We start from the raw sequence: 25,026 nt of genomic DNA on the forward strand, positions 1-25,026 counted from the left end.
CATAATAGCAAACTGTCAACATGGTTTTAGACCTCATCATAGCACTACCACTGCTCTCCTTTCCTTTGTAGACACTATCAACAGGAACCGCAACAATAACCTTCTATCTTCTGCTCTCTTCATTGATCTCTAAAGCTTTTGACATGGTCAACCACTCTTTTTTAATTAACATTCTTGAATTCCTCTCTTTTGATAACCTAGCCATTAAATGGTTTAGATCCTATCTTAGTAACAGACAACAAGCAGTTCTATGGGATAACCACATTTCTTCTCTATTGCCTGTTACCATTGGTGTTCCCCAGGGCTCCATTCTTGGACCACTTCTTTTCTCCCTCTTCATTAATGATCTTCATTCTGTAATCCCTCAAGCAACCTGCATTCAATATGCAGATGACTCTACCCTTATTTGCTCAGCATCATCCACCACGGAACTTATATCACTTACTCAAAATATCTTCAACACAGTAGAAACATGGTTCTCTAGACGGTACCTCCTGCTGAATGCCAAAAAAACTAAACTTCTCCTCTTCACCCCCACCACTCGGACCCCCCCCCCTTAAACTTCACCATCTCCTCAAACAATGCCACTGTCATCTCACCTGACCTGACGACTAAACTGTTAGGAATAACCATCGACAATAATCTCTCCTTCGATCAACATATTAATAACACCATTAAATTAGTCAACAGAAAAATAGGATCCTTAGATTGAATTAAACCTTTTCTAACTGCAACTACTCGAGCCAAAATTGCTCACTCCCATCTTATATCAACTCTTGTATATGCCTCTCCCATTTTTACCAACCTTAAGAAAGCTAACCTTAACAAACTGGCAACTTGTTATAACAACATTGCCGCCGCCACTGGTAATCCCTTCAGAACTCACCACTGTCTTAACTTAAAACTACTAGACTGGCTTGAATTCCAAAACTATCTAGTAATTCCTCAACTTACCATTGCCCATAAAATACTGCACCAACCTGATAACACACCCATACTCTCTAAACTTTTAATCCCTTATAACAATCTTAACTCCCTTCGCTCCTCTAGTAAACTCATGGCCAGTTCAATAAAGTCAAATAACTCAGCCGGCGACTCTCTATTCACTAACACAGTAGGCAGAAGATGGAATTTACTACCTAATGATATAACACTGATCACATCTTTACCTCTCTTAAAACATAAAATCAAACTGTACTTCAAAAGTCACTGGCTCTGTTCCTGTAATAAACCTGACTAACAATCTTACCTTTACTCTGTTTTCTTCACCTCTACTTTCTCCACTCTACTATTCAGCCCCTATGCTTGTTTTAAGCTATCTCTATAACTAACTCTCGCTTTATGTATTGTTTAATACCTCAGATCTGCTTTATTTTTTTTGCATCTATTTCTCCTCTCTTACTCAACTGACTTTTGTTCTTCTCTTTTGACCGTTTCTAAATCTTATTATCATTCAAATTTACTTGCACTCTAATAGGCTACCCAAAATTAGATGCTATTACTTTTATCCTTTTATCCATGAAATGTCTTTATTTTGTAATTTGACTAGGTATTTTTTATGTCTTTGTTTGCTGTAGTTTTTGTATTGTTGTCTTTTTTCTTTTTTTTTTTTACTAGTATGTCTTACTAGTATGTTTTGTGGAGCTTTTCTCCCCGGGCCTCTACTGAAAATGGAAATATTCTCCAGCTAGACTAGCCCGGTCAACAAATGTAAAATAAAAAAATAAAATAATTTTATCCCACTCTCTGGCTATATTTTCAGAACAAATTTCTATCTTTTCTAATAACTCCTGAATAATTTCCACTACCCATACCTTAAATTTCTCTCTTTTCAACAACTATGTTTGTTTGTTTGTTTGTTTTATTTAGGCAAAATGTAACTTTTTTTTCTGAGAACTGTCTAAATTCACTTATGTCTAAATGTACTGTGCTGGAGCCTTTCTCCCTGGGCCTTGCCTGAAAGTGGGCTTTTCCCAGTTGGACTTTCCCAGTCAACAAAGATAAATAAATAAAACATCTGTAATGAATTAATAAAGGAAATTAAACAAAAGATCAAGAGACACCAATCCAGAAAAAAAGAGCCGTGTACAAAACGAGGAAGAACCTGTCAAAAGTTTTGTGTACAGTTAACAATAATATAACATGCAGAAAGAATCACTATACAAAATGGAAACATGGCGAGAATATAGGTGGCAACCAAGCAAGTCAGGACACTAATGCAAATTATGTGGGGAATTATTCAGATGTGAGCTCTGGTTTGCATGAATGGAGTTGTAGAGGTTAAGAGTGTACAAAGGAAAACATGGGTGTCTACCAAAAAGAAAAATATCATAGCTGTGTAAAATGACTAAAAATTACAAGATGCCAAACAAAAAAAAAAGACCAGAGGTAATAATGCTCCTGTGGTAAAAAAAAATGGACCTGATACAATGACTGCTATACAAGAATAAAAAAAACAAAACAAAGACAGTTAACTTGGCAAATAAGAAAGAGGTGTAACTCATAACAAGAAAGCTCACCCCATTGATGTTACATCACAATAAATCAAAGTAAGCATATTACAAATAAGAGATGGGAATAATTAAATTTCAAGACTAATCTAAACCCTTTGCATCTGCAGTTTTACAGGGAGCACAGTAAAAATCACACTTAAGAAATGTGCATAATAACTGACCGTTAAGGATAAAATATAGATGATCCCTTCGCGAAAAGTACAGATTCTTACATTTTTATGCAGGGAGAGCTGGAAGAGCCAACTAGAACTATCACTGGTTTACTTGAAGTAAAGCTTTAAGAAGGGGAAGCCTTATTGGAACAGGAACTGACTAGAAAGCACCATATTAAAAACTGGTGCTCCTAATACTTACAGATTATTTAAATGCAAATAAATAAATAAAATAATGGTGATATAATTAAGGTCTTGGCCAGAATGTTATGCATATTACAGAAAAATACAGAATAACTCTTGGCCTGACTGGACTTTTACCCAGAAACCATAAGACTTTATGATTAAAAAGGCAAATTAAGATAGTAGATGGCAACCCCTAAACGGGAAAAGCCAAAAGAAGAAGAAGAAGATATAGGGGTAGAAAAACTGTTCAGAGAGAAGGACAAAATAATTATTGTATGACTCTTCCTCAGCAGCAAGTGTAGGCAGTACATACTGCATTTGTATACAGGGGGTAAAAAAAGGAAAAAAAAATATTATGCACTTTTAAAACCAGTGATACATTTTAGGAGTTTCAAACAAAATAGCTTATTTCAAGAACAATGCACTTTTTTTCTGGGTATTTTTCCACTAAATGACAGAAATGTTCAAACAGGCAGAACTTGATCTTACATGACAAACTGGATGTAGACAAATCATAATAACAGAAAGTTGGTTGATGAGGATTTAGGCTGTAAAATTGATTTATTTAACATTCATTAACCGGGAAAGTCTAACTTGGAACTAAACCAGTTCTCAGCAGAGGCCTGGGATGAAACGTTCCATACGCATGTCTTTGTAATGTGGGAGGAAACCAGAGCACCTGCAGGAAACCCACACTAGCACAGGGAAGACATGCAGACTCCACACAGAAGGCACTCCAGCCGAGAATCGAACTGGTGAACCTCATGCTATGAGGCAACAACATTACCACTGCACCACTGCATCATCCGATTAGATGGCAGTGATAGTTGCATTGTCTCAGGCAGGGGGATACGAGTTTCCCCCAAAACAAACAGATAAAATACCGGTCTAACATACCATCGTAAGAACAGAACCACCTTCTTGTTCCTATCCGCTGTTAGTGGTGGAGCAAGAATACAGTTGACTGATCCTAGGATAGAACCCAAAACATTTTGCTCTTTTAATATCAAAGATAACTGTGTAATGGCCAAGTAATTGTCAGTAAATGTTGCAGTTTGCCTTTTAATATGGCGTGTGTACAGCATTTTCTGTATAACTTTTGAAAAAATAGTAACTCAGGTTAGCAGTTAAAAAAAAAGTTGTGATATATTTCAGTATCCATATTCTACCTTTTAAATGTCTGCTGCAATAGTTCATTTTCTTACTGTTTACAGTGTATTCTTTCAACAGTTGCACATTTCTCGTGAAGTTATATCTTTTGTGCAACTTTAGAGAATGGGAGAATTATGTGTGATTTTACATTGCCATAATGTTTGTAAATACTGCCACCTCTCTCCAAAATGGCTGTTGAGATGACTAAAAGAGGTATACAAGTTCTACTTCAAGTCAGTTCTATTAACGTAATAATTTAATATGTTGTTACTAAAAACGTATTTCTTTATTAACATGCTGGCTTCCATTTTAGATGTTCCATTAGCAGATCAACTGCTTACATGTATTTTAAACAGAAGCTGAGTAAATGAAATATAAAAAAAAATGTTTAAATGTATATATTTGTTTTAAAAAAACTGCCATATTATAGAATGTAGGCATGTGTTAAAAGGTGTAATAAGGACTTAATGGCAGGTAAGACTGCAAGGTTCACACATTCTTTTATCACATTATTTTAAAACTCCACACATAAACATCATTTTAAGTTCTCATTTCCATCGTATCATTTTTTGTTGTATTTAAACACGTTTATTTGACTTTTTTTTAAATTTTTCCATATTTAATTTTTATTTTCATTATTCAGCTCATCGCATGCATCTTAGCCCCATGGAAAACCTTATTGTTTCTCGACTGCAGACCCCCACACAGTCCTCATTAGCACGGAGCAAAAGTGCTTTAGTGCTGTCTGATCACTGCAGCCATCTTGCAGGTAATGAAACTGAGCTGTTAAATAAAACAAATGGTGTATGGTATGTGCATGGGATTTGGTTTTAGTACTTGGCAGTTGTTTCATTAAAATTTAAAGAAGGGTTTGCATGTTGTCTAAATGTCCTGCCTATAAGTGTTTTTATTGCAAAAATGTCACTAAAATTACACTTACATGCTAACTCTCTCCTAATTTTGCTTGAATTTTCCTATTCATGATTATGACAAACACGTTCTCACCAGCTGAAATTGAATTCAGTTATAAGTGTATTGGACAGAGCTCCATCATCAGATGTCTTTAGAACACATTTGTATAACTATATTCATCCTGTTGCCTTTCTGCTGTGACCTACTGAATGTTAAAATGTTTTCTGTTGGAAAAGAGACATTCTTCCTGCTTTGTATCTACAGTGTGAGAGTACTTTTGCGTAGTAAATGATTAGTGTGTGCATTTGTTATATTGCTCTTATCTTTCAATCAGTGATGAAAGGACTGACTGTTTTGGGGAAAAAAGAGTTGTGTTGAACTAAAGGACAAATGCATGCTGAAAAGCATGCTTTCATCACATTTGATTTTTGCGAAACTAATTTCCCTCTGTCACTCTAAATAGTTAGCATTGTTTTTTTCATTTGTTACATTCCATAGTGGTATGACAGGTGTTGTCATGCTGCCTTTAAGCCAAAGTTTCTTCTTCTCACAACGTACTTTGTCTCCACAGTATTACATCAGGAGGATACTGCATTTTTTGTGGTCCTTTCTCTCAACTGACTTACAGTCGCCCTACTATGATTTCCTACTTTCTTTTGAGTGTCTCTAGGAAGAGCATCAGTTTATGTTTGTCATCGATTCCCTTTGATTTATATTAGTGATCATCTTCTAAATTGTCTTTTAATATATTTGATTATATTGTTGCTAATTTAGTTGCCTTTGTTCAACAAAAGAACTGTAACATATCTTTAACCTACGGTATGATTCTGGTGTAAAATCATTTGTCTGTGACTAATATGTCACATTTAGAAATTTGTTGCTGTCTCTCAGGAAATATGTACCTTGTTTCAAGCTAACATATTTTTGTTGATGTCTTGTTGCAGCTGAAATCATTCTCCTAAATAGCTTGTTTTATTAAGGTTTTGAATATCTTCATTTTGGCTACCACTCACCCACTCACTGATCATCTTAACCAATATTTGCTTGCTCACTTTCATGTCTGCTTTCCAGAGCATGTTAATCTAGTAGTTAACAAGTTTCTACCATTCATTCACATCACACAGCAATCCTTTTCATCCTTTTTTTGAATGCAGAAATCTTATTGTTTAAGCACTCTTGTTGTCTTCATTACAAAATATATTTTCTTTGTCTGTACTGTGAGACGTTTTTCTCTCTCAGTTTGCAATTTTTTTACATTTAGCTGCATTTTTATGTTCCATCTATTTCTTTTGCTGCACATTCTTATTACCGTTCTTTATTTTCTTACGCTTCCATATAACTTTTTTTTCCTTTTTATTTTTTCAGATACCCTTTTTTCTCTCTCCACCTTCCTTATTTAGTTAAGGGTATCTGCTGTCCCTATTTATGCAGGGCAATCGTGATCCTGGTATTTGTGTCTTGTGGGGTTTGGAGGAAAAATGAAAAACAGCACATGGCCTAATATTTTAATAGAAAAAGTATTTCTGGTGTTTCCCAGTATTTTAGAAAACTAACATACTTAAATCCTAGAATATGAACTGATGCAATTCAGAATTAAAATGTTATTACTGTGAACCTTAATTTTGATGACAGTTTGATAGTAAATCATTTGTATTGATTGGTAGCATAGACTGCCATAGGAAAGCTAACAGTTCTGTAGGAAACCTCTCACTGAGTATGTGTAAACATTTGACAGCTGTACTTAGCTGATCCAGAAGATGTTCTTTTTATTGATCACTGATACAGTAGCCTTAGCTATATGGGTTACATCCTACCAAGGATATAACAGCCGGCCAGCTTCCAAAGCTTAAAGGCACCTTCCACACATCAAACTGTCAAGCAATTTGAGATGAGCTGACTAAAAGACAAGTTTGGGTGCAAAGCCCTTCAGAGCTTTACTGCCTCTGAAGAGTACACTCCTCTTGAGGCTTTTGGGGATTGACAGTCAGTCTGTGCTTTCCTTTGCTGGGCAGATAAGTTCCCTTTATGGGTGAAACCTTACATTTTATTCTGTTTACTGATGTTTTATTACTTTTCTCTTCAGGAAAGTTATTTTAAAGCTAGGAGTGTTATGTTTTAATGGACTGCTTCGAGACTGTAATGTACTTTTAAACGGAGCACTCATTTTTCTGTCAGTTTATGGAAAAACTGTGTTTAATTTTTCAGTTATGGGGCAACCATAGTGTTGAAGGAGCTTTTTACTGTCTTTTTTTCTGTCAAAAAAGTAACATCTGTGGACTGGTAGTTTTACCAGCATATGCTGCTTGCCTTCCCCAGGAAAGAAGCACCATTTTCAATGGACTGTGTAACAGATTGTCAGTCGCACAGTTGGTCCTTCTTCCAGCCACAAAAAGAAAATGTTACACAAACAGCCATTGCCATCACAATTTGCCTCATCCACATGTGGTGACTGTGTTGTAGCCATTTGTTGTACCTCAGACCACTCATTTTTTGTACCCTGAATCACTCTGGTGTAGCACCTACAACAGCCATGGACTGGGGAGTTAGCCACGTCCTCTGTGGCTGTTGGAGTCCTGTCAGTGGGCAAGGAAGAGCCACTCTTGTTGGTCCTGGGAGATGGAAATAGACTGTTTCCCTGTTATGTCAGAATGCTGTGCCATCCATGGAGAAGCAGCAGCTGTCATTTTTCATTTAACAAAAAAAAAAAAAAAAAAAAGAAAACCAAACATCCGTCTACTCCTCCTCAGATTCCTTTGGATAGGAGGTTATTGATCTTTCTTTTAGAGTAGTTTCTGGTAAAATAAAGAGTGATGTATGTTTTCTGTTTGCCTAATTCTAAATCTGAACAGGAAGATGCAGGGATGGATTTAGAGTTTCATCCTCGGATTTCTGATTCAGACTCAAGAGGATAGAGAGAGATCAGTTTCTGATTCTTCCTGTGGATGGTTCTCTTTCTCTGAGACTATTATTAGAATGTCCTAGTGTGTTCAGTCGGAGAAAACTGAAGTTTCTCAGTCCTCCAAAAAATACTATTAGTTTTTACATAGGATTTTCCAAAACATACACCCATTCCTCCTGTCCCGTCTGTTTAGAGGATGTGTATCTTACAGTCTGCAATTTTCCTGATAGCCAGCCAGCTGTCTCTAAAAAGGCAGATAAGATATATAAAGTTCCTCATTGTTTTAAATTCTTATACACTATTCCCAAACCTGACCCAGGAGCTATAGCCTTAGTTGACTCCACTGCTGCTAAGCACTTAGTTAAATTTTTTGTATTCTGTCCATATATTTAAGCTGTGCTTGAATATGGACAAGGATGTACTTTGTTTTACATGGATGGGATGCCTGTTCCAGAGCAGCGGTGTTCTCTGCAAAATATACCTGTCCCTCCAAACTCTTCTGTTAATGTTGCAGAAGAGGTTTAGATCTCTGGACTGAGTATTTCTGATGCTATTTGTCCTGCTGATGTGCAGTAAATCCATCAGTAATTGGTCAGAAGATGCCTTGTATGCCAGACACAGGTCACCTCTTACCATTCTGTAGGATACCAAATATAGTGACAGGGCTTTGAATTGGTCTATATAGGGTATGTTGTTTAGGCTTTGTATCCTTTTTGTAACGTGTCATTCTGGGTGTTCCAGTTTTTGCATGTGTCTGATCAGATCCACGACAATGGGGGCATTATATTCAGTAACTGGCCTAATGATGGCTGAGTAAAAGGGGACAATGACATCCCTAGATCTAGACACAACCCCTTGTTTATAAGCTGTGCAATACACAAGGACTTTCTTACAGCAATGGACATATGTTGGTCAAATGTTAGGTCGCTGTCCACATAACTTCTCAAATCTTAAACAACTGGGTCATCTCTTAGGGGGTGTATTATCAATGTTGTAGTTCCCTGGGGTAGATGACTTCCCAAAAGATACAGTAATACATTCTTTGGCATTTAGTTTCAGTTCATGATCTTGGCACCAGTTATTTATGTGGGACAAACCTTTCTGCAGGATGGCAAAGTCATTTGTGGATTCAGTGACTGCTCATAGCTTGCAGTCATCAGCAAACTTAATCAGCCAGAGTCCTTTAGTATTGTCTTTCACTTCAGAAAAGTAGATGCCAAACAGGAGAGGTCCCAGCACTGAATCCTGGGGTACTCCGCTGGTCACTGGTGTCTTTGTGGAGGTAACTTCCCCTATTTTGCTTATCTGTGTCCTATCTGTGAGACAGCTGGCAATCCAACAGTTAACACAGGGGTTTATTCACAGTTTATTTAGCTTTTCTACTATGCATGAGTGGGTAGTTGTGTCAAAAGCTTTGACCCGGTCGAGGTATTTGGTATGCACTGTTTTGCCCTCATCCGTTGCTTTGGTGACCTTTTCAAAAAATCCATGAGGCTGAGTAAGCATGACCTGCCCTTGACAAATCTAAACTGAGACAGATCAAATGTTTGAAGGTTCCCTATGTCCTGATTGATTAGTTCCATGATAAGTCTTTCCATGGCTTTGCATATGAGGTTGCTCAGACTTATGGGTCTGTAATTGCCTGGGTCTGTGGAAGGTCCTCCCTTATACAAGTGAGTGACTGTAGCTGTTCTCCATTCACTAGGTAAAAAACCTGTATGGAGGCTGAGATTGAACAGTGTTGTTAGGGGTGTGACTAAATCATGCCTCTTCTATTTAAGATGCATCCAGGGATATTGTCAAGACCCATCAATGCAGTATTTTTAGCTTTTGATAGCACTTTTAGGATTTGGCCTTGTGTGTTAGGTAGAGACGTGACAATTTCAGGTATATCTTGCAGGACTGACGGAGGGGAGAGAGGGGTAAAGTTAGAGCTAAATTTATCTTCAGCCTCTGTAAGTAACATCATTCAGACATCAGCTCAGTACATTGCTGTGCATTGCTTTTGATATTATGAAAATAACTAAAAAAAGCCTTGTAGTTGTCTTTGGCTTGAGTAGCTATTTTAGCCTCAAACTTGGCTTTGGTGGATTTTATTAACCTCCTGAATTGTTACTTTATTTCAGTGACAAGGGCTTTAACATTCTGGGAATTACTGCTCTTACTTTTGGTCAAATATCTTTTCCTTTTATTATAAAGCTTGTTGATGTTATATTTCATTATGTGGGTTTGTTTCTGGACTTTGCCCTCCACTTGCTCCTGTGGGCTACACCTGCATCTGTGCAACTGTTTACATGCTGGTAAAGTGCGGTGGTGCGCGTTTCTACATACTCAGTGGAGTTAATTGGTTTTGGTGGGGATTTGAAGCTTGCTAGTGTATCACTTAGTAGTTTGTCTTAAATAAATTTTTAAAGGCACCTTGGTTGGAAGGGATATCTGGTTTCAGTTTTATTTTAAGGAGTGTACTTTATGGTAAGACCTAACAAGTGATGAAGTTATGCAAAGGATAGAGCAAGATGTTCCCATATTAAGGAGAAGATCCAAGATGTTACTTCCCCTCGTGGGTACTCGGAGTAATCATTCCAGGGCATGTGCAATGACATAGTCCAGGAATCTCTGTGCTTGTGCACTAGTGGTGGTGTAGGTTTACAAGTCTATAGTTGGATAGTTTATATCACTAGGAAAATGGTACTGCATTAATACTGAGTGATTCTAATTCTTTTAGAAAGGTATTATGGTTTTATTGTGTCACAGAGGGAGTTCTGTAGCTACCTAATATACAGTACGGAACCTTTCTGATGGTTATTTGGACATTAAGAAGCTCTAGTGCATCATGCTACCTTACCAGCCTTGATGCAAGGCTCTTCTGGATGTAGTGTGAAACGACACCACCGTTTTTCCCCTCCTGCAGAGTAGCTGGTCTAAACTTACAGGAGGCATTATAGCCCTGCACAGTCGGAGTGCTTGCTGCTATTTTAAACCATGTCTCTTGTCACTACACAGACGTCAATATTTTCCAAGGTGAGAAGTGCTTGTAAGGAGTAGAGTTTCTTGTTTAGGCTCCTAGAGTTGATCACCATCTTCTTATTTTCACTTGCTTCTTGTCTTGTCATGTTATAAAGTAGGCAAACAGCAACAAGGAGAAAATCAGTCCCAATGTAGAAAAAAGCAGGTTAAAATACTTGAGAAACAACAATGGGACAACCACGGCAAAGCACATATATTTAATAAACAATAAGCAGTAAACAGATAAGTGCTTCTGAGATGCCTCCTTCATCAGATCAATACAAAAAATATATAAAATCAGTCTGCGTATAAATACACTTGAAAAAAACAATTAACATTTTCTAGCCTTTAAAATAGGTTTTAAAGGTATAAAACCATTTAAGCCTGGTGGAACATCTGCTCTCAAACCAGCATTCCAGTGAGTTTAACTTTTGTGGCATTCTTTATATCACAACCTCACTTATCACCACAATTTAAAATCATGCTGTGGAAATTCATTAATGTGTTGAGCTACTGCACTTCTTTGCACATTTCTTCATGTATCACCCATATGCTGTAAAATACGTTCTTTTAACATTCTATTGGTTTTACCAACATAAAATGAAGTGCATTCTGAACAGGTTGCTATATAAATCACATTTTTAGTAGAACAGCATACACAGTATTGTCTTGTCATGTTGGTAGGTTTATCAGGTTGAGATTGCCTAAAATAAGCACTGTGGTGGTGGACAATGTCCTTGCCAATAATCAAAACCCTAGAGGGGACAGATGCAGGCCATCCCTGGTGAAACAGCATGGTTTGTCGATCATATCCTCCCAGACTGACAAATATTGGACCCCCTTTGAATGACACCAAAAACTAAGCCAATTATTGAAGTCGGTTATTTTTTTGCTCATGTCATGGCATCATCCTTGGAGAAGGAAGAATGCTGCTCAGTGCTAGGTTCATATTGCCTTGGCCACATGGTCTGAGAGCTCCTTCATGCCTCTCATTATATAGCCCAGGTAGGTATACCTCAAGATATCGATACTGCATAAACAATGACAGAGTCCTACTGGTACTTGTTCAAGGACTAGAGTACATGCATGATCTGACAGATCCTGGCACCAGACAAGCAACTAACCATCATTCTTTCTGTGCTCAGCCTGGTAAGAGGCACACCTGTATGCCTTACAATGGAATCACCTATAACAAGAATGTTTGGTTGGATTAATGCCTCCCTTAGGGGCTCAGCATCTGAGGCTTTGGGGCTTTTTGTGCTGTGTGAGGAAGTAGGTTTAATTTGCTGAATGTGCTTTGTGCCTGTGTTGTATTTTGGAGGTCTTTGAGATTTAGGCAAGTTAATCTCTAGAACCTCAGCATATGATGGATTATGTGTATTGTGATGGCCTTGGAGAGGTGTGATGTGTGGTTTACTGGTGACAATTTTGGTGTCTGAGTTTACTGTGTGTGAGATGTATGCCTCCAAGGATATTATATATGAACATGTCTCACACAATGTGTTATCCTGTTATGTAATAGATGATCATCAGACAACATGAGACATTTCTTACACTATCTCAAGAAACTCATATTATTAAGCTGGCTAGAGAATTTGTGGTGAAGTGCTGGTCCATAATATTGATTGGAATGACTCTGGGGACCAGGGTAACTATGCTTGGAGTTCGGTTTCAGAGTAAGGTTTGGGGGGACTTGCTACTAGTATTTAAAGTTTAATACAAAACAACAAGCCTAGAAACTTGCTTCTGCCACCAGAAAGAACCAGTAAACTAATTACAACCAGTAATCAATTATAGTAAAAAAAACTCTAATTTGATACTAAAATCAGTGCAAGCAATATCAGTACACTCAATATTAAGCCATTTTATCAAAGGTCTTTTAGCCTGGTGAGTACTTTAAGGGGAGAGACTTTGCAAAATGGTACTTATGTCCTTATTGTCAACAACCAAAAAATATGGAGGGGGAGGGAATTATATTGTCAAATTATCATAAGTGGCAGGAACAACAGATACACTGGGTGTAAGAACACAGCTGCACCAGGTTGCATGGGAGGGGAAAGCAGCTGAGAGGTGACTAGCATGGAATTGCATTAGTGCAGGATTTTCAGCCAGCATGCAGTGGCACACTGGTATGCCGCAAGAGGTCGACAGGTGTGCTACAAGATTCTCTAAACAAACCATTTGCACTCTTGAGCTAAACAGACAAAATGCACTGCAATGCATTTAGAGCTAAAATCAGTAACCTCTTCTATTCTTTTGGCTTTGCTGCCTCACTTAATGTGGCCCAACCCAGTTATCGTCCTGCTCATCCTCCGAGGTACTGCTGTCAGAACTACCATCAAAATCCCATCTCTTCCATTTTGAATCTTTAGATTTTGCCGTATTACTTTTCTAGCACTGATGGATAGTTACATTGTGTAGACGTAATAAGCTTGCGACAAGTACTTTGTTGTACTTGGTGTCTGTTCCACAAATTGGCCAGTGAGCATTAAATGTGCTGTTTTCAAGCTGCTGGGTGTTTTAGAAAAAACAAAACAAATGGTTTACGTTTCACAGTGAACTTTGTAAATATGGTATAGGCAATGTTAAAAAAATTCTGTCAGTACTGTGGGATTTTTTGTAAATAACCTTTTCTACAAAGTTAGGACAATGAGAAATTCTAGCATTCACTGCAGTAGTTCTGCATGTTGATGTTGCATGTTTTTTCTGTGCCTGAGCAAACATGTTCAGCTGTGCACAAATGCCTACATTGAGTAGACATGTTTAATATATTTTTTGGTGTGCCAAGATTTTTGGTATTAGTTTATATGCCATGAGATGAAAAAGGTTGAAAATCTCTGCCTTAATGCAAAGACAAGTCCTGAACTAGCCTGACATATACTCAATACATAAGATTGAAACTAGGATTTAATTCCTACAATGCAGTGCTGCTATGTAATAGAATTACTAATATAAGCTTAAAGACCTTAGCTAAAGCAGATATAGACTCTTAAAATAAATTTAAAAATCAGATTAAAAAATTGAAAAAAATGATCTTTCGTTCTATATGTAATGGGGATGTTCTTCATCTCACATTGCTGCAGTCCTTACACTTGGGTAGTCCGCTGTCCTCGGTCGGCCCGAATATCAAAGTATTAGGCTGACGTCGGTCAAGGCGCTTAAGACTGACATCAGGACGTCAGGGTACAAATGCGCATGACCGACGTCACATCCTCGGTCTTTTTTGCCGCATGGTCCGATGCAGAAGCAGCGTTGCAAGTGCCGTTCGGCGTTCTGAAATTTTTCGAATTCGGAGTTTCAGACCGAGTCAAAGTTGGCTAAGTACGCTAAGTACCCCGTTGGGGAATATTTTAGTTTTTTCTTGCCTCAGTGGTTTACCGGATGTCAGAAAAAGTGAATAACTGTATTTCTTGTGGGAAGCAGATACCGCATAGGGATTATCATACTTTGTGTATTCCTTGTTTGGGGCCTGAGCACGACGTTGTTGGGTGTCGCTTTTGTGCTAGGTTCAATAAGCACTATTAGCGAAGGTTAGATTGTGCCAGGTTGGTCTTCGGAAGCGGTGCAATTATAATATGCCGTCGGATGCTCCGCCCGCTTCTTCAAGAAGCGCAAAGACAAAGCAGCTAAACCCAGGCAAGAAGAGTCGTCCGTACAGGACGCCGGTTCTTTAGAGGCCAGTGGAACGGTGGTTCCGCCGGAGGCTTCTCTGGAGTCCCAGGGGGAGACTTTGATATTGCAGGATGTGGCCTCTCTGGAGGCAGGTCAGGCTGAAGGGGCTTCTCAAGTTACTGTACTCCCCTCCCTTCCTAGGGTGGTTAGGCCCTCTCCTTCTGTTTCCAAGGCTTCTCCCAGAGGCAGGCCAGGTTTAGCTTCTGTTGGTGTCACTCCTAGTTCATCAGGATCTGTGCCCAAGAAGCACATGCTTAAAATGGCAGAAGATTTAATTACTTTGATTAGAGGTTCTTTACCCCCTCCTGATAAGAGGCCTAGGGTGGAACCAGAGTTGGGGAGTTTTGAGCAGGCTTCGGATGTTTCAGAGTCTTCGGCTGAAGACTTGCAGGAGTACTCTCCTTATTCTGATTCTGATGCAGATGATTCGACTCCTTCTGCTTCTCCTCCAGAGGATTTTTCTTTTTCAGAGACTCTTCATTCCATGAGGGAACATTTTAAGTGGGAAGGTCAGGACTTCTCTGATTCCAGGAAAAGGCTTAGGGAATTTTTGCTTTTACCCCAGCATAGGCCTTTGGCTATACCACCTGTTCTGGATGTTGTGGAAGATGTGTTTGCAGAGGCTTCACTTAATCCTGATTCTTTGCCTCCTGCTCCTGTTAAACCGGATAGGTATTACAGGGTGCCTGAGGCTCATAAATATCTTTATAAGAGTCCTAGGGCGGACCCAGAAACTGTTAGTCAGGGACCTAAGGGTGTCAAGGCCTCTGTTGTAAAAATCCGGTTCCTCCAGATAAGGAGGCCAGAGCTTTGGATAGATGGGGAAAGAAAGTCTATACTTCTTCCACCTTAGCTATGAGGGCTTTGAATTGCCAGTTTCACATGTTGAAATATCAAAACTATCTTCTTTCTCAATTGAAGTCTAAGGTAGATGCTCTGGCGGAAGGCATTGAGTGTAAAGAATTACAAGATTTGGTACATGTCTCTGAACAGGTGGGTAAGCATTCTTTACAATGTGGTTTTGATGCTGTACAGGCCTCGCCTAGGGTGGCTGCCACTGGGTCAGTTCTTCAGAGGCACGCCTGGCTGAGGGATCAGAATTTATCTGACCATGTTAAGACAAGGATTTTGGATGCTCCTTTACAGTCTGATGTGTTGTTTGGTTCACCTGTGGAGTCAGTCTTGAAGAAAATGGAAGACAAGGCTAAGTCTATGCAGGCTGTTAAAGATTTTTTGCAAGTTTAGCCTCCGAAGTTTAGTAGGAACTGGCCTGCTAAGGGGTGGACGTACCCTTCTTATGATTCACAGTCTAGAGGTAGATCTAGACGTGGTAGGGGCAGAGCTCAGAGCTCCTTCAGACCTAGGACAGGGAGTTCACCTGCACAATCTTCGGGTGAGGGCAGGGGCCAGTCCTTTCGTAAACAGGCCCAATAACCTACCTTTTCAGCTGCCAGATCCTTCTTGCCTGGCAGCACCTTTGGGAGGAAGGTTGGCACTCTTCAAGGAAAATTGGAGTTTGATTACCCAAGACAGATGGGTATTGGATATCATACACCAAGGTTACAAGTTTTATTTCCATACCTTGCCTCCTTTCAAAGGCATGCCGGACGTTCCTCCTCAGCAAAGACTAGAGGCTTACAAACAAATTTCTCTGTTGCTTCAAATAGGGGCCATACAACCGGTCCCTCTGCCAGAGGTGGGCCTAGGATTTTATTCTCGCCTGTTCCTAGTACCAAAGAAGGGGAACACGTGGAGACCAATTTTGGATTTATCTATCCTCAACACTTATCTGGACATTCCCAAGTTCAAAATGTTGACGTTACAACAGCTTTTACCTCTGCTGGGCAAAGATCACTGGATGGTGACTCTGGATCTCAAGGAGGCTTACCTTCATGTTCCTATCAGGCTAAGTTGCAGGAAGTATCTGCGTTTTGGGGCTGGGACTTCTCATTATCAGTTCTCTGCATTGCCCTTTGGCTTATCTACTGCACCCAGAGTGTTCACGAAGGTTCTGGCTCCAGTGATAGCTTTCTTCAGGCTAAGAGGAATACAGATCTATCCTTATTTGGACGATTGCCTGATTCTGGCCCAAGGAAAGGACGAACTTCTTCATCATTTACAGTATGTGATAGCAGTGCTAAGATGCCTGGGGTATTCTGTGAACGAAATAAAGTCCAGTCTAGTACCCTCTCAGGACATGTGCTTTCTGGGTGTGAGACTGAATACAGCATCCCAGATGGCCTTTTGACCCCGGACAAACAAAAGAATCTTTCTCTTTACTTCCATCAATTGTCTCATCAGTCCAGGCTGACTGCAAGGACAGTCCTTCAAGCCTTGGGGTTCATGGCATCTTGTATTCTGGTGCTTCCCAATGCCAAACTGCATATGAGGAAGCTACAATGGTATCTCAAAAATGTATGGACACAGCACTGCCAAGATATGGACACTGTCATTCAGATAATACCTTGCATTCAGAAGGAATTTTTGTGGTGGGCTCAGGAATGTCACCTAAACAAGGGACTCTCTGTGACCCGCCAGAGGCGAGTCAGATTCTAACGACAGATGCCTCAGACAAAGCTTGGGGAGCTCATCTAAATGGAAAGTGGGTACAAGACACGTGGCCTGCCAGACTTCAACATCTACATATCAACTTGAAGGAGATGTTAGCAGTCCAATTTGCATTAATAGCTTTCAAGGATTTACTTCTTCCAGGGCAGGTGTTGGTTCTAACAGACAACACAACTGTCATGTGGTACATCAACAAGCAAGGGGAACACATTCTTATCCTCTATGCAGACAAGCAATTTAGACTTAGAAGGCAGGATTTGGGTTAGCAGTCCAATTGGATCAAGCGCTGAATCACTTACAAATGCCTTCTACCAGCACCTGCAGGACTGCATGGATAAGGCAATCCCAAGCAAAACAAAGACTCTTTGTACCAAAGGCAAGCGTCCAGTCTGGTGGACCCCAGCCATAAACAAACTCTACAACAAAGGAGGAAGCTACTACAAGATAGAGCAAAATCCTTAAAAGGTAAGACACCCTTGATCACTATAAGTAAAAACTAAGAGCTCTCATAAAATCATCCAAAGCAAATTTCGAGAGAAAAATAGCTAAAGACTCAAAGACAATCATAAGGCCTTCTTTAGCTATGTTAGAAAACCTAGGAGGAAACTCCCAGATATGCTCAGAACTAGTTCAAAATGATGTGAAGATTACTGATCCTACAGACATTGCCAACATACTGGCTGACAGGTTCAGTGCAAACTTCTCCCCCAAAAGGAGAGATATCTATACCAAACGATTGCAGCCCCAAACATCTCCAGCACCCAAGTGAGAACTGCTCTCCAAGGCAAAAACACAGCATCCATGGGACCTGATGGTGTCCCGGCTGTGTGCTCCATGAACTCAATGAGGAATTAAACCCACAGCTAGGGCAGCTGTTTAATCAAAGTCTTACCTCTGGATACGCACCCAGGAGTGGCGCACTGCAACTGTGGTCCCACTTCACAAAGGCGGTGCCTCCACCGACCCTGGAAATTACCGCCCATTAGCTTGACAAGCCTTGTCTGCAAAGCCATGGAGAGGATCATAATGGACCTCATAAATAAAGACATAGGGAATTTGCAGACTTTGGATCCAACCCAGTTTGGCTTTGTCAAAGGCAGATCATGCCTTTAAACTTGGTTGACTTTTGAAACAGTCACCAAAGCCATCGATGAGGGAAAGGCAGTCCATACAGCCTACCTCGATCTGGCTAAGGCCTTCGATACAATACCCCCACTCGGGTATCATTGAAAAACTCATCAGCTTAAATGTTAACCCATACATCACAAGATGGGTTGCAAACTGGCTGAGTGACAGAACCCACAGGGTCAGAGTTGCTGGCGCCATGTCAGACTCAAAGCCTGTCACAAGTGGTGTCCCACAGCGCTCAGTCCTGGGCCACTCTTGTTTGGCATCTACTTTTCGAAGTACAAGCAAACACAGGAGGGTTATGGCTGACAAAGTTTGCAGATGACTGCAAACTGGGCGCCATAGTAGAAAACACTTCTGACACAGATATCCTTCAGAAGGGTCTCACAGAACGGATAACTGGTGCCAGAGCCACAGCCTAAAGTTAAATGCCAAAAATGCATAGTCATACCTTCGGGAAAAACAAGGTTACCCCTAGCTACCAAATAGGTGGCAATCCACTGAACACAGAAGAAGTTATCAGGGACCTGGGGACCCAGGTTGATAGTAGTCTATCATTCGACACCCATGTAGCTAAGGTAGTTAGGAGGACCTTCTACATTGCCCACCTTATCATGAAGGATTCTCATCTAGATCAAGGGAAGTCATAGTCTCCTTTACTCATCACCCATCAGACCAATGATTGAGTACAATGCCCCATTCGAATGTATCTGACCCGACACTTGCAGCAGCTGGAGAGGCCACAAAAGTTCCTCACCAAAAGGATAAAGGGTCTCAAAAATCTGTCCTATGCTGCCCGACTGAAAGAACTCCAGCTCTATTCAGTCGCACGCTGCTCAGAGGTGACCTTTGCCTAACATACAAGGCCATGTCAAACCCAGATTTGATGAATATGCTTCACCTCAAAAATCTAGATCCATCAGAGCCACAAGGGCGGAGACTTAAACCTCGACACGCTATTAATAGGGCGTGCTGGAGGGATAGATTCATCACCCAAAGACTCCCTATGCTGTGGAACAAAATCCCGGTACATGTGAGGCAGAGCACCTCGCTGGCCTTGTTCAAGAGAAATCTTGACCAATGGATGGGAGATCGCAGATATACCCCAGGGATTACCTCAGTGTCACTGCTCGACAGAGGCACAGCAAAATAATGGGTATAGTTCCCCATACTAAAGGGGTGGCATAAGCCACAAAACGATGGGCTAGGCTTGTAAATGCCCTCGGGCAGATAGCCTAGTATGAACCTATGAACCTATGAACCTATGAACCTATAATACAAAACAACAAGCCTAGAAACTTGCTGGTGCCACCAGAAAGAACCAATAAACTAATTACAACCAGTAATCAATTATAGTAAAAAAAACTCTAATTTGATACTAAAATCAGTGCGAGCAATATCAGTACACTCAATATTAAGACATTTTATCAAAGGTCTTTTAGCCTGGTGAGTACTTTAAGGGGAGAGACTTTGCAAAATGGTACTTATGTCCTTATTGTCAACAACCAAAAAATATGGAGGGGGAGGGAATTATATTGTCAAATTATCATAAGTGGCAGGAACAACAGATACACTGGGTTTAAGAACACAGCTGCACCAGGTTGCATGGGAGGGGAAAGCAGCTGAGAGGTGATTAGCATGGAATTGCATTAATGCAGGATTTTCAGCCAGCATGCAGTGGCACACTGGTATGCCGCAAGAGGTCGACAGGTGTGCTACAAGATTCTCTAAACAAACCATTTGCACTCTTGAGCTAAATAGACAAAATGCACTGCAATACATTTCGAGCTAAAATCAGTAACCTCTTCTATTCTTTTGGCTTTGCTGCCTCACTTAATGTGGCCCAACTCAGTTATCGTCCTGCTCATCCTCCGAGGTACTGCTGTCAGAACTACCATCAAAATCCCATCTCTTCCATTTTGAATCTTTAGATTTTGCCGTATTACTTTTCTAGCACTGATGGATAGTTACATTGTGTAGACGTAATAAGCTTGCGACAAGTACTTTGTTGTACTTGGTGTCTGTTCCACAAATTGGCCAATGAGCATTAAATGTGCTGTTTTCAAGCTGCTGGGTGTTTTAGAAAAAACAAAACAAATGGTTTACGTTTCACAGTGAACTTTGTAAATATGGTATAGGCAATGTTAAAAAAATTCTGTCAGTACTGTGGGATTTTTTGTAAATAACCTTTTCTACAAAGTTAGGACAATGAGAAATTCTAGCATTCACTGCAGTAGTTCTGCATGTTGATGTTGCATGTTTTTTCTGTGCCTGAGCAAACATGTTCAGCTGTACGCAAATGCCTACATTGAGTAGACATGTTTAATATATTTTTTGGTGTGCCAAGATTTTTGGTATTAGTTTATATGCCATGAGATGAAAAAGGTTGAAAATCTCTGCCTTAATGCAAAGACAAGTCCTGAACTAGCCTGACATATACTCAATACATAAGATTGAAACTAGGATTTAATTCCTACAATGCAGTGCTACTATGTAATAGAATTACTAATATAAGCTTAAAGACCTTAGCTAAAGCAGATATAGACTCTTAAAATAAATTTAAAAATCAGATTAAAAAATTGAAAAAAATGATCTTTCGTTCTATATGTAATGGGGTTATTAACAATGCAACAGTAATTTAAAATATCACAGCAACCTTGGAATTCTTAGACCCTCACCTCTGACATGACTGGCCTGGAACTGCCTTAATGCAAAGATAATGAAACTATGGTTTAATAACAGCAGTTAGACCACTTAAGTAGCAAAACACATTGCAGCTGTGTACTAGAATTACTAATATAAGCTTAAAGACCTTAGTTAAAGCAGATATAACTGTTAAAATTAATTTAAAAATCAGATCAAGAAATGAAACCACTTGTCTTAATTTTTCTCTATGGAACAGAACAATTACAATTTATATTTAAATATTTATCTAATATTTATATAAATATTTATATTACAATTTATATTTAAATTGTTACTTTTAGTCTTACAAATCAGATGTAACAGATTCGAGATTTATTTTCTTCAAAGGAAGCTTGCACAACAAATTGATAGGCAAAAGAATATGCCTTTCTGATGAGTTCTAAGACCGTCACTATGACTTAAAACACTTTTAAGTGTACAGATTGATTCCTTATCTGGTAAACAGGTGTTAAAATATTGGTCATTGTGTAGCAACAATGCAGAGTAAACAAAGTATATTTTGCTGTCAAAAAGATCTAGTTATTTAAGCCAAATAATGGGCGTACACAGTGATAACAGAAAATGTGCACTTTGTGCCATGTGCTTGGTTCATTTCCATCTCACTTTGAACTAGTAAATGTATGCACTCTCTAAATATATACTATGTAAACTGATTTAAATCTCTTCAAAGTAAGCATGTTACAGATTGCATGTTTTTCTTAAATTACTGACTTCTACTTATTGTTAAAGTCTTTTTTTCTAAAATATACTGAAAATTAGTTAAGTTTTGACAAAAGTGCATACCAAGTAAATAAGCTGTATACTTATTCAGTAAAATTTCTGAAACTATAAAGTCCTGTTTTAATGCATTTCCTGGATATATCATTAATACCTAGTTTTATGAAAAGTTATTCTTAAAAAGAAGTAGATACTGACAGATGTGTTTTCGTTTTCAAACATTTTGTTGTACTGTTTTGTCTAGCTGGCATTACATTGGTTTTATGTGGATGGGGCTTAGCATGTTTCAGAATGCAAATGTAGGTTAACTGACTTCTGGGCTAAAACTTCATCCAGGCTGTACCTCTGAGCTGAAGCATGATAAAGGCACATCTGAAGCTTCAGATATACATATATATTACACAAATATTCCTTTTGTACAGATGTGTTTTACCCATGCTTAAAGTGGCATCTCATTTCAACTTAAACTGTGTTGGTTTTATTTAATTTGGCTTTAGAATGTTGCTTTGCAAGTTGTTTTACTTACAAAAATACATTTGTAATATGTCTGCACTTATGACTATAGGCAAATTTTGAAATGCAAATAAAGCCAGTGCTAAAATAAAATAAATGACAAGTAAAATAAAACATTATTTTGCATGGTCCTTCCTTGCTGTACCTCTTTAGTTATGTATTGCATTTATGTTGACTGGGAAAATCCGACAGGACAGAAGCCCCTTTTTAGAGTAGGCCTGGAGAAACCGTATTTAGTTTGATGGTTGCTTTTTATTCAGGACAAGTGCTAAATTTATAGCATGTTTGACCACTAAGTTACAGCTTGCTAGCAGTCTAAAGCCATGCACTGCATATACAGAATGTGATTCTCTGAATGTTTGCATATTCTAGGGAGAACTGTACAGTGGCTGTTGCTTGCATTAATGAAACAACTGACGTGTTTTCTTTTCTTCTCGCTGAACCTTCTGTTCCTCTCTCCTTTACCTGCTGTAATTCTTTAGCATATTCTGTCTGTCCTCGTGTAGCATCTGCCAGCCCAGTTAAATCTCTCTACAAACCTTCAGCCAGAAAGAAATCGGCTCCTTCTTCCAGTCCCTGCGAGGAAGCAAAAGGAGCAGAAGCTGCTGAGCAAACACAGGTAAGAAGAGCCCCGTCATTTGTACCAAGTTGTAGCATGCGACCAATGTGAGTCTGCTGTAACGCTCAGTTCCATATGCATAGTGGTGTTTATTATTCATTGCTGATTGTGCATTATGCTTCCTTATTCTGTCCGAGATTTATGGATTCTGTACCACAGTAAGGAAGGCAGTTCAGGCTCTTATTCAAGTAGTTTTAAACACATGGACACAAAATGTGGCTTTTGTTACATTACTGGATTGTCCTCTTCTTTGGTTTTTATTACTGCAGTGGTAGGCAGCACTTGAGTGAGACTCTGTATCACTTTTCATTTTATGCAAACATTTCTGTTTTGAATGTTTAACTCTTCCCTATATTACCTTGTATCCAGAAGTAAAATTAATGTGTTCATAGACCAGCAGTGCATATCACTTTATTTGGATTATTTTTCTGATGAGTTCTGCTCTGATCACATTTATAGTAAGACATTTTGACCTGTATAAATAAGATTCAGATAGGCTTGAATGTGAGATCCTAAAACTGACAGCATTCATTGCAACCCTTGTTTTAAATGTTCATTTACATTGTTTTCTCTGACTCATTTAGAAATTCTCTGGTTCTGATTGTTTTAGAAAATAAGTACTAAGGATGGTAGAACCAGATAACATATTTCTGTCGCACTGTTTTGAAGTCAGCTTGCTGAAAAACGTAGCTCAGACCAAAACACACATACACTGGAAATCCCACATTTGCATGTTGCGGGGCCTTAGGATGAATATGTTACTTGTTTTGAGAAAATAGATACAGATTATATAGTTTAGAACTGTATCTCATTTGGTAAATGCAGGTTGTATCCCAATTTACAGTATAGCCATTTATTTACAGTCCCTGAGATAAATGATACCTGTTTTAGTTGTTTGACAGTTATCAAAATGCAGGAGTTCTAAGACAGCTTTATTGAGCAGTCAGCAATCTGCAAATACAAAACCCTGAAAACCAGGCTGTGTGTGTGTGTATGTGTGTGTGTGTGTGTGTGTGTGTGTGTGTGTGTGTGTGTGTGTGTGTGTGTGTGTGTTTATGTATATTTATATATATATATATATATATATATGTGTGTGTGTATATATATATATATATATATATATATATATATATATATATATATCCATACATACATATACATATGGATCCCTATCAGTCGATCGAGTTTTCAGAAACTCAAAATTCATATGGTCGAGACCATATGATTGGGTTTTTGAAGCTTTTGAGTGTAGATTGTGGTACAGCGAGGATTAGAAAATTTACCATTTTTCTTCACTGTAGTGTGATCCCGGAGTTGGTATATATAATTTGCAGGAGGTGAGGGAGGGTGCAGGGGGGCTTGCCCCCTGCATTAATGTAAAAAAAAAAAAAAAAAAAGTAGATTTTTTTTTTTAAAGTTCAAGTTTTTGGAAACTCGATCATATGATCTTGTCCATAGGAATTTCAAGTTTCTGAAAACTCAGTCATTTGACATATACACACACACACACACACATATATATATATATATATATATATATATATATATATATACACACACACATACACACACACACACACACACACACACACACACACACACACACACACACACACACACACGGGTCTACTTTGACCCATTGAAATTACAGTTCACCAAACTGCAATTTCCCGAGGGGATTGATGATAGTTATACAAAAGAATGCACAAGGAATTTCCAAAAGCCATATTTCTCTGGAGCTGACGGTTGTGTAAACCATTTGTTCCCAGCCAAATGTACCACTGGGAAATGTCTTGCTGACTAAATACCTGAACCCAGTCACTAACAAGCACCGGCCAAGTGCCATAATGTGGATATGAACCCTCATTTGAACACAAGGCTAAATATATGGCGTTACACCCTCCCTAACCTATAAACTGACAGTTGCCTTAACATCCACACACTTGGTGGTGCAACTCTCTCTCCGATGATCACCTGTAATTTTATAAATGTCATCATCTGTTTCTATTATGTTCCAGTTTCTTCCCAAAGTAAAACAAATTAGCAAACATATAGGGGGCAGCGCCCCACTGGCAACCTTGTTTTTTGTAAAATGTCATGTGAAACATAATATAATTGTTCTTCAAAACTACTTCCATAAGCTTTATATGATGACACTTATTCTATCCCAAGTTAATCTACTATATTTGGGTTGCACCAACATGATGTTGTTACAAATGTCAGTTTATTATTACAATTGGTAGTGCTCTCTGATAAACAGTTAGAAACTACAGTTAGTTTTAT

The 25,026-nt window shown here is 38.9% G+C and overlaps 1 protein-coding gene across 10 annotated transcripts in view; it reads left to right on the forward strand.

The window, feature by feature from the left end:
- MAP7D2 (MAP7 domain containing 2) overlaps window positions 1-25,026 on the forward strand; it is a 1,271,501-nt gene that overhangs the window by 984,741 nt on the left and 261,734 nt on the right. For 3 of the 10 annotated variants that reach the window (XM_044072252.1, XM_044072254.1, XM_044072261.1), the window contains 2 exons: window positions 4,647-4,772; window positions 22,607-22,743. In XM_044072252.1, coding sequence (XP_043928187.1) covers window positions 4,647-4,772; window positions 22,607-22,743 — 263 coding nt within the window. The remainder of the gene's footprint in view (window positions 1-4,646; window positions 4,773-22,606; window positions 22,744-25,026) is intronic. The other 7 variants (XM_044072255.1, XM_044072257.1, XM_044072259.1 and 4 more) reach the window with 3 other exon arrangements.

Source organism: Protopterus annectens, chromosome 5.part0 (assembly GCF_019279795.1).
Source record: "Protopterus annectens isolate FY-2018-M chromosome 5.part0, PAN1.0, whole genome shotgun sequence".
NCBI lineage: Eukaryota > Metazoa > Chordata > Ceratodontiformes > Protopteridae > Protopterus > Protopterus annectens.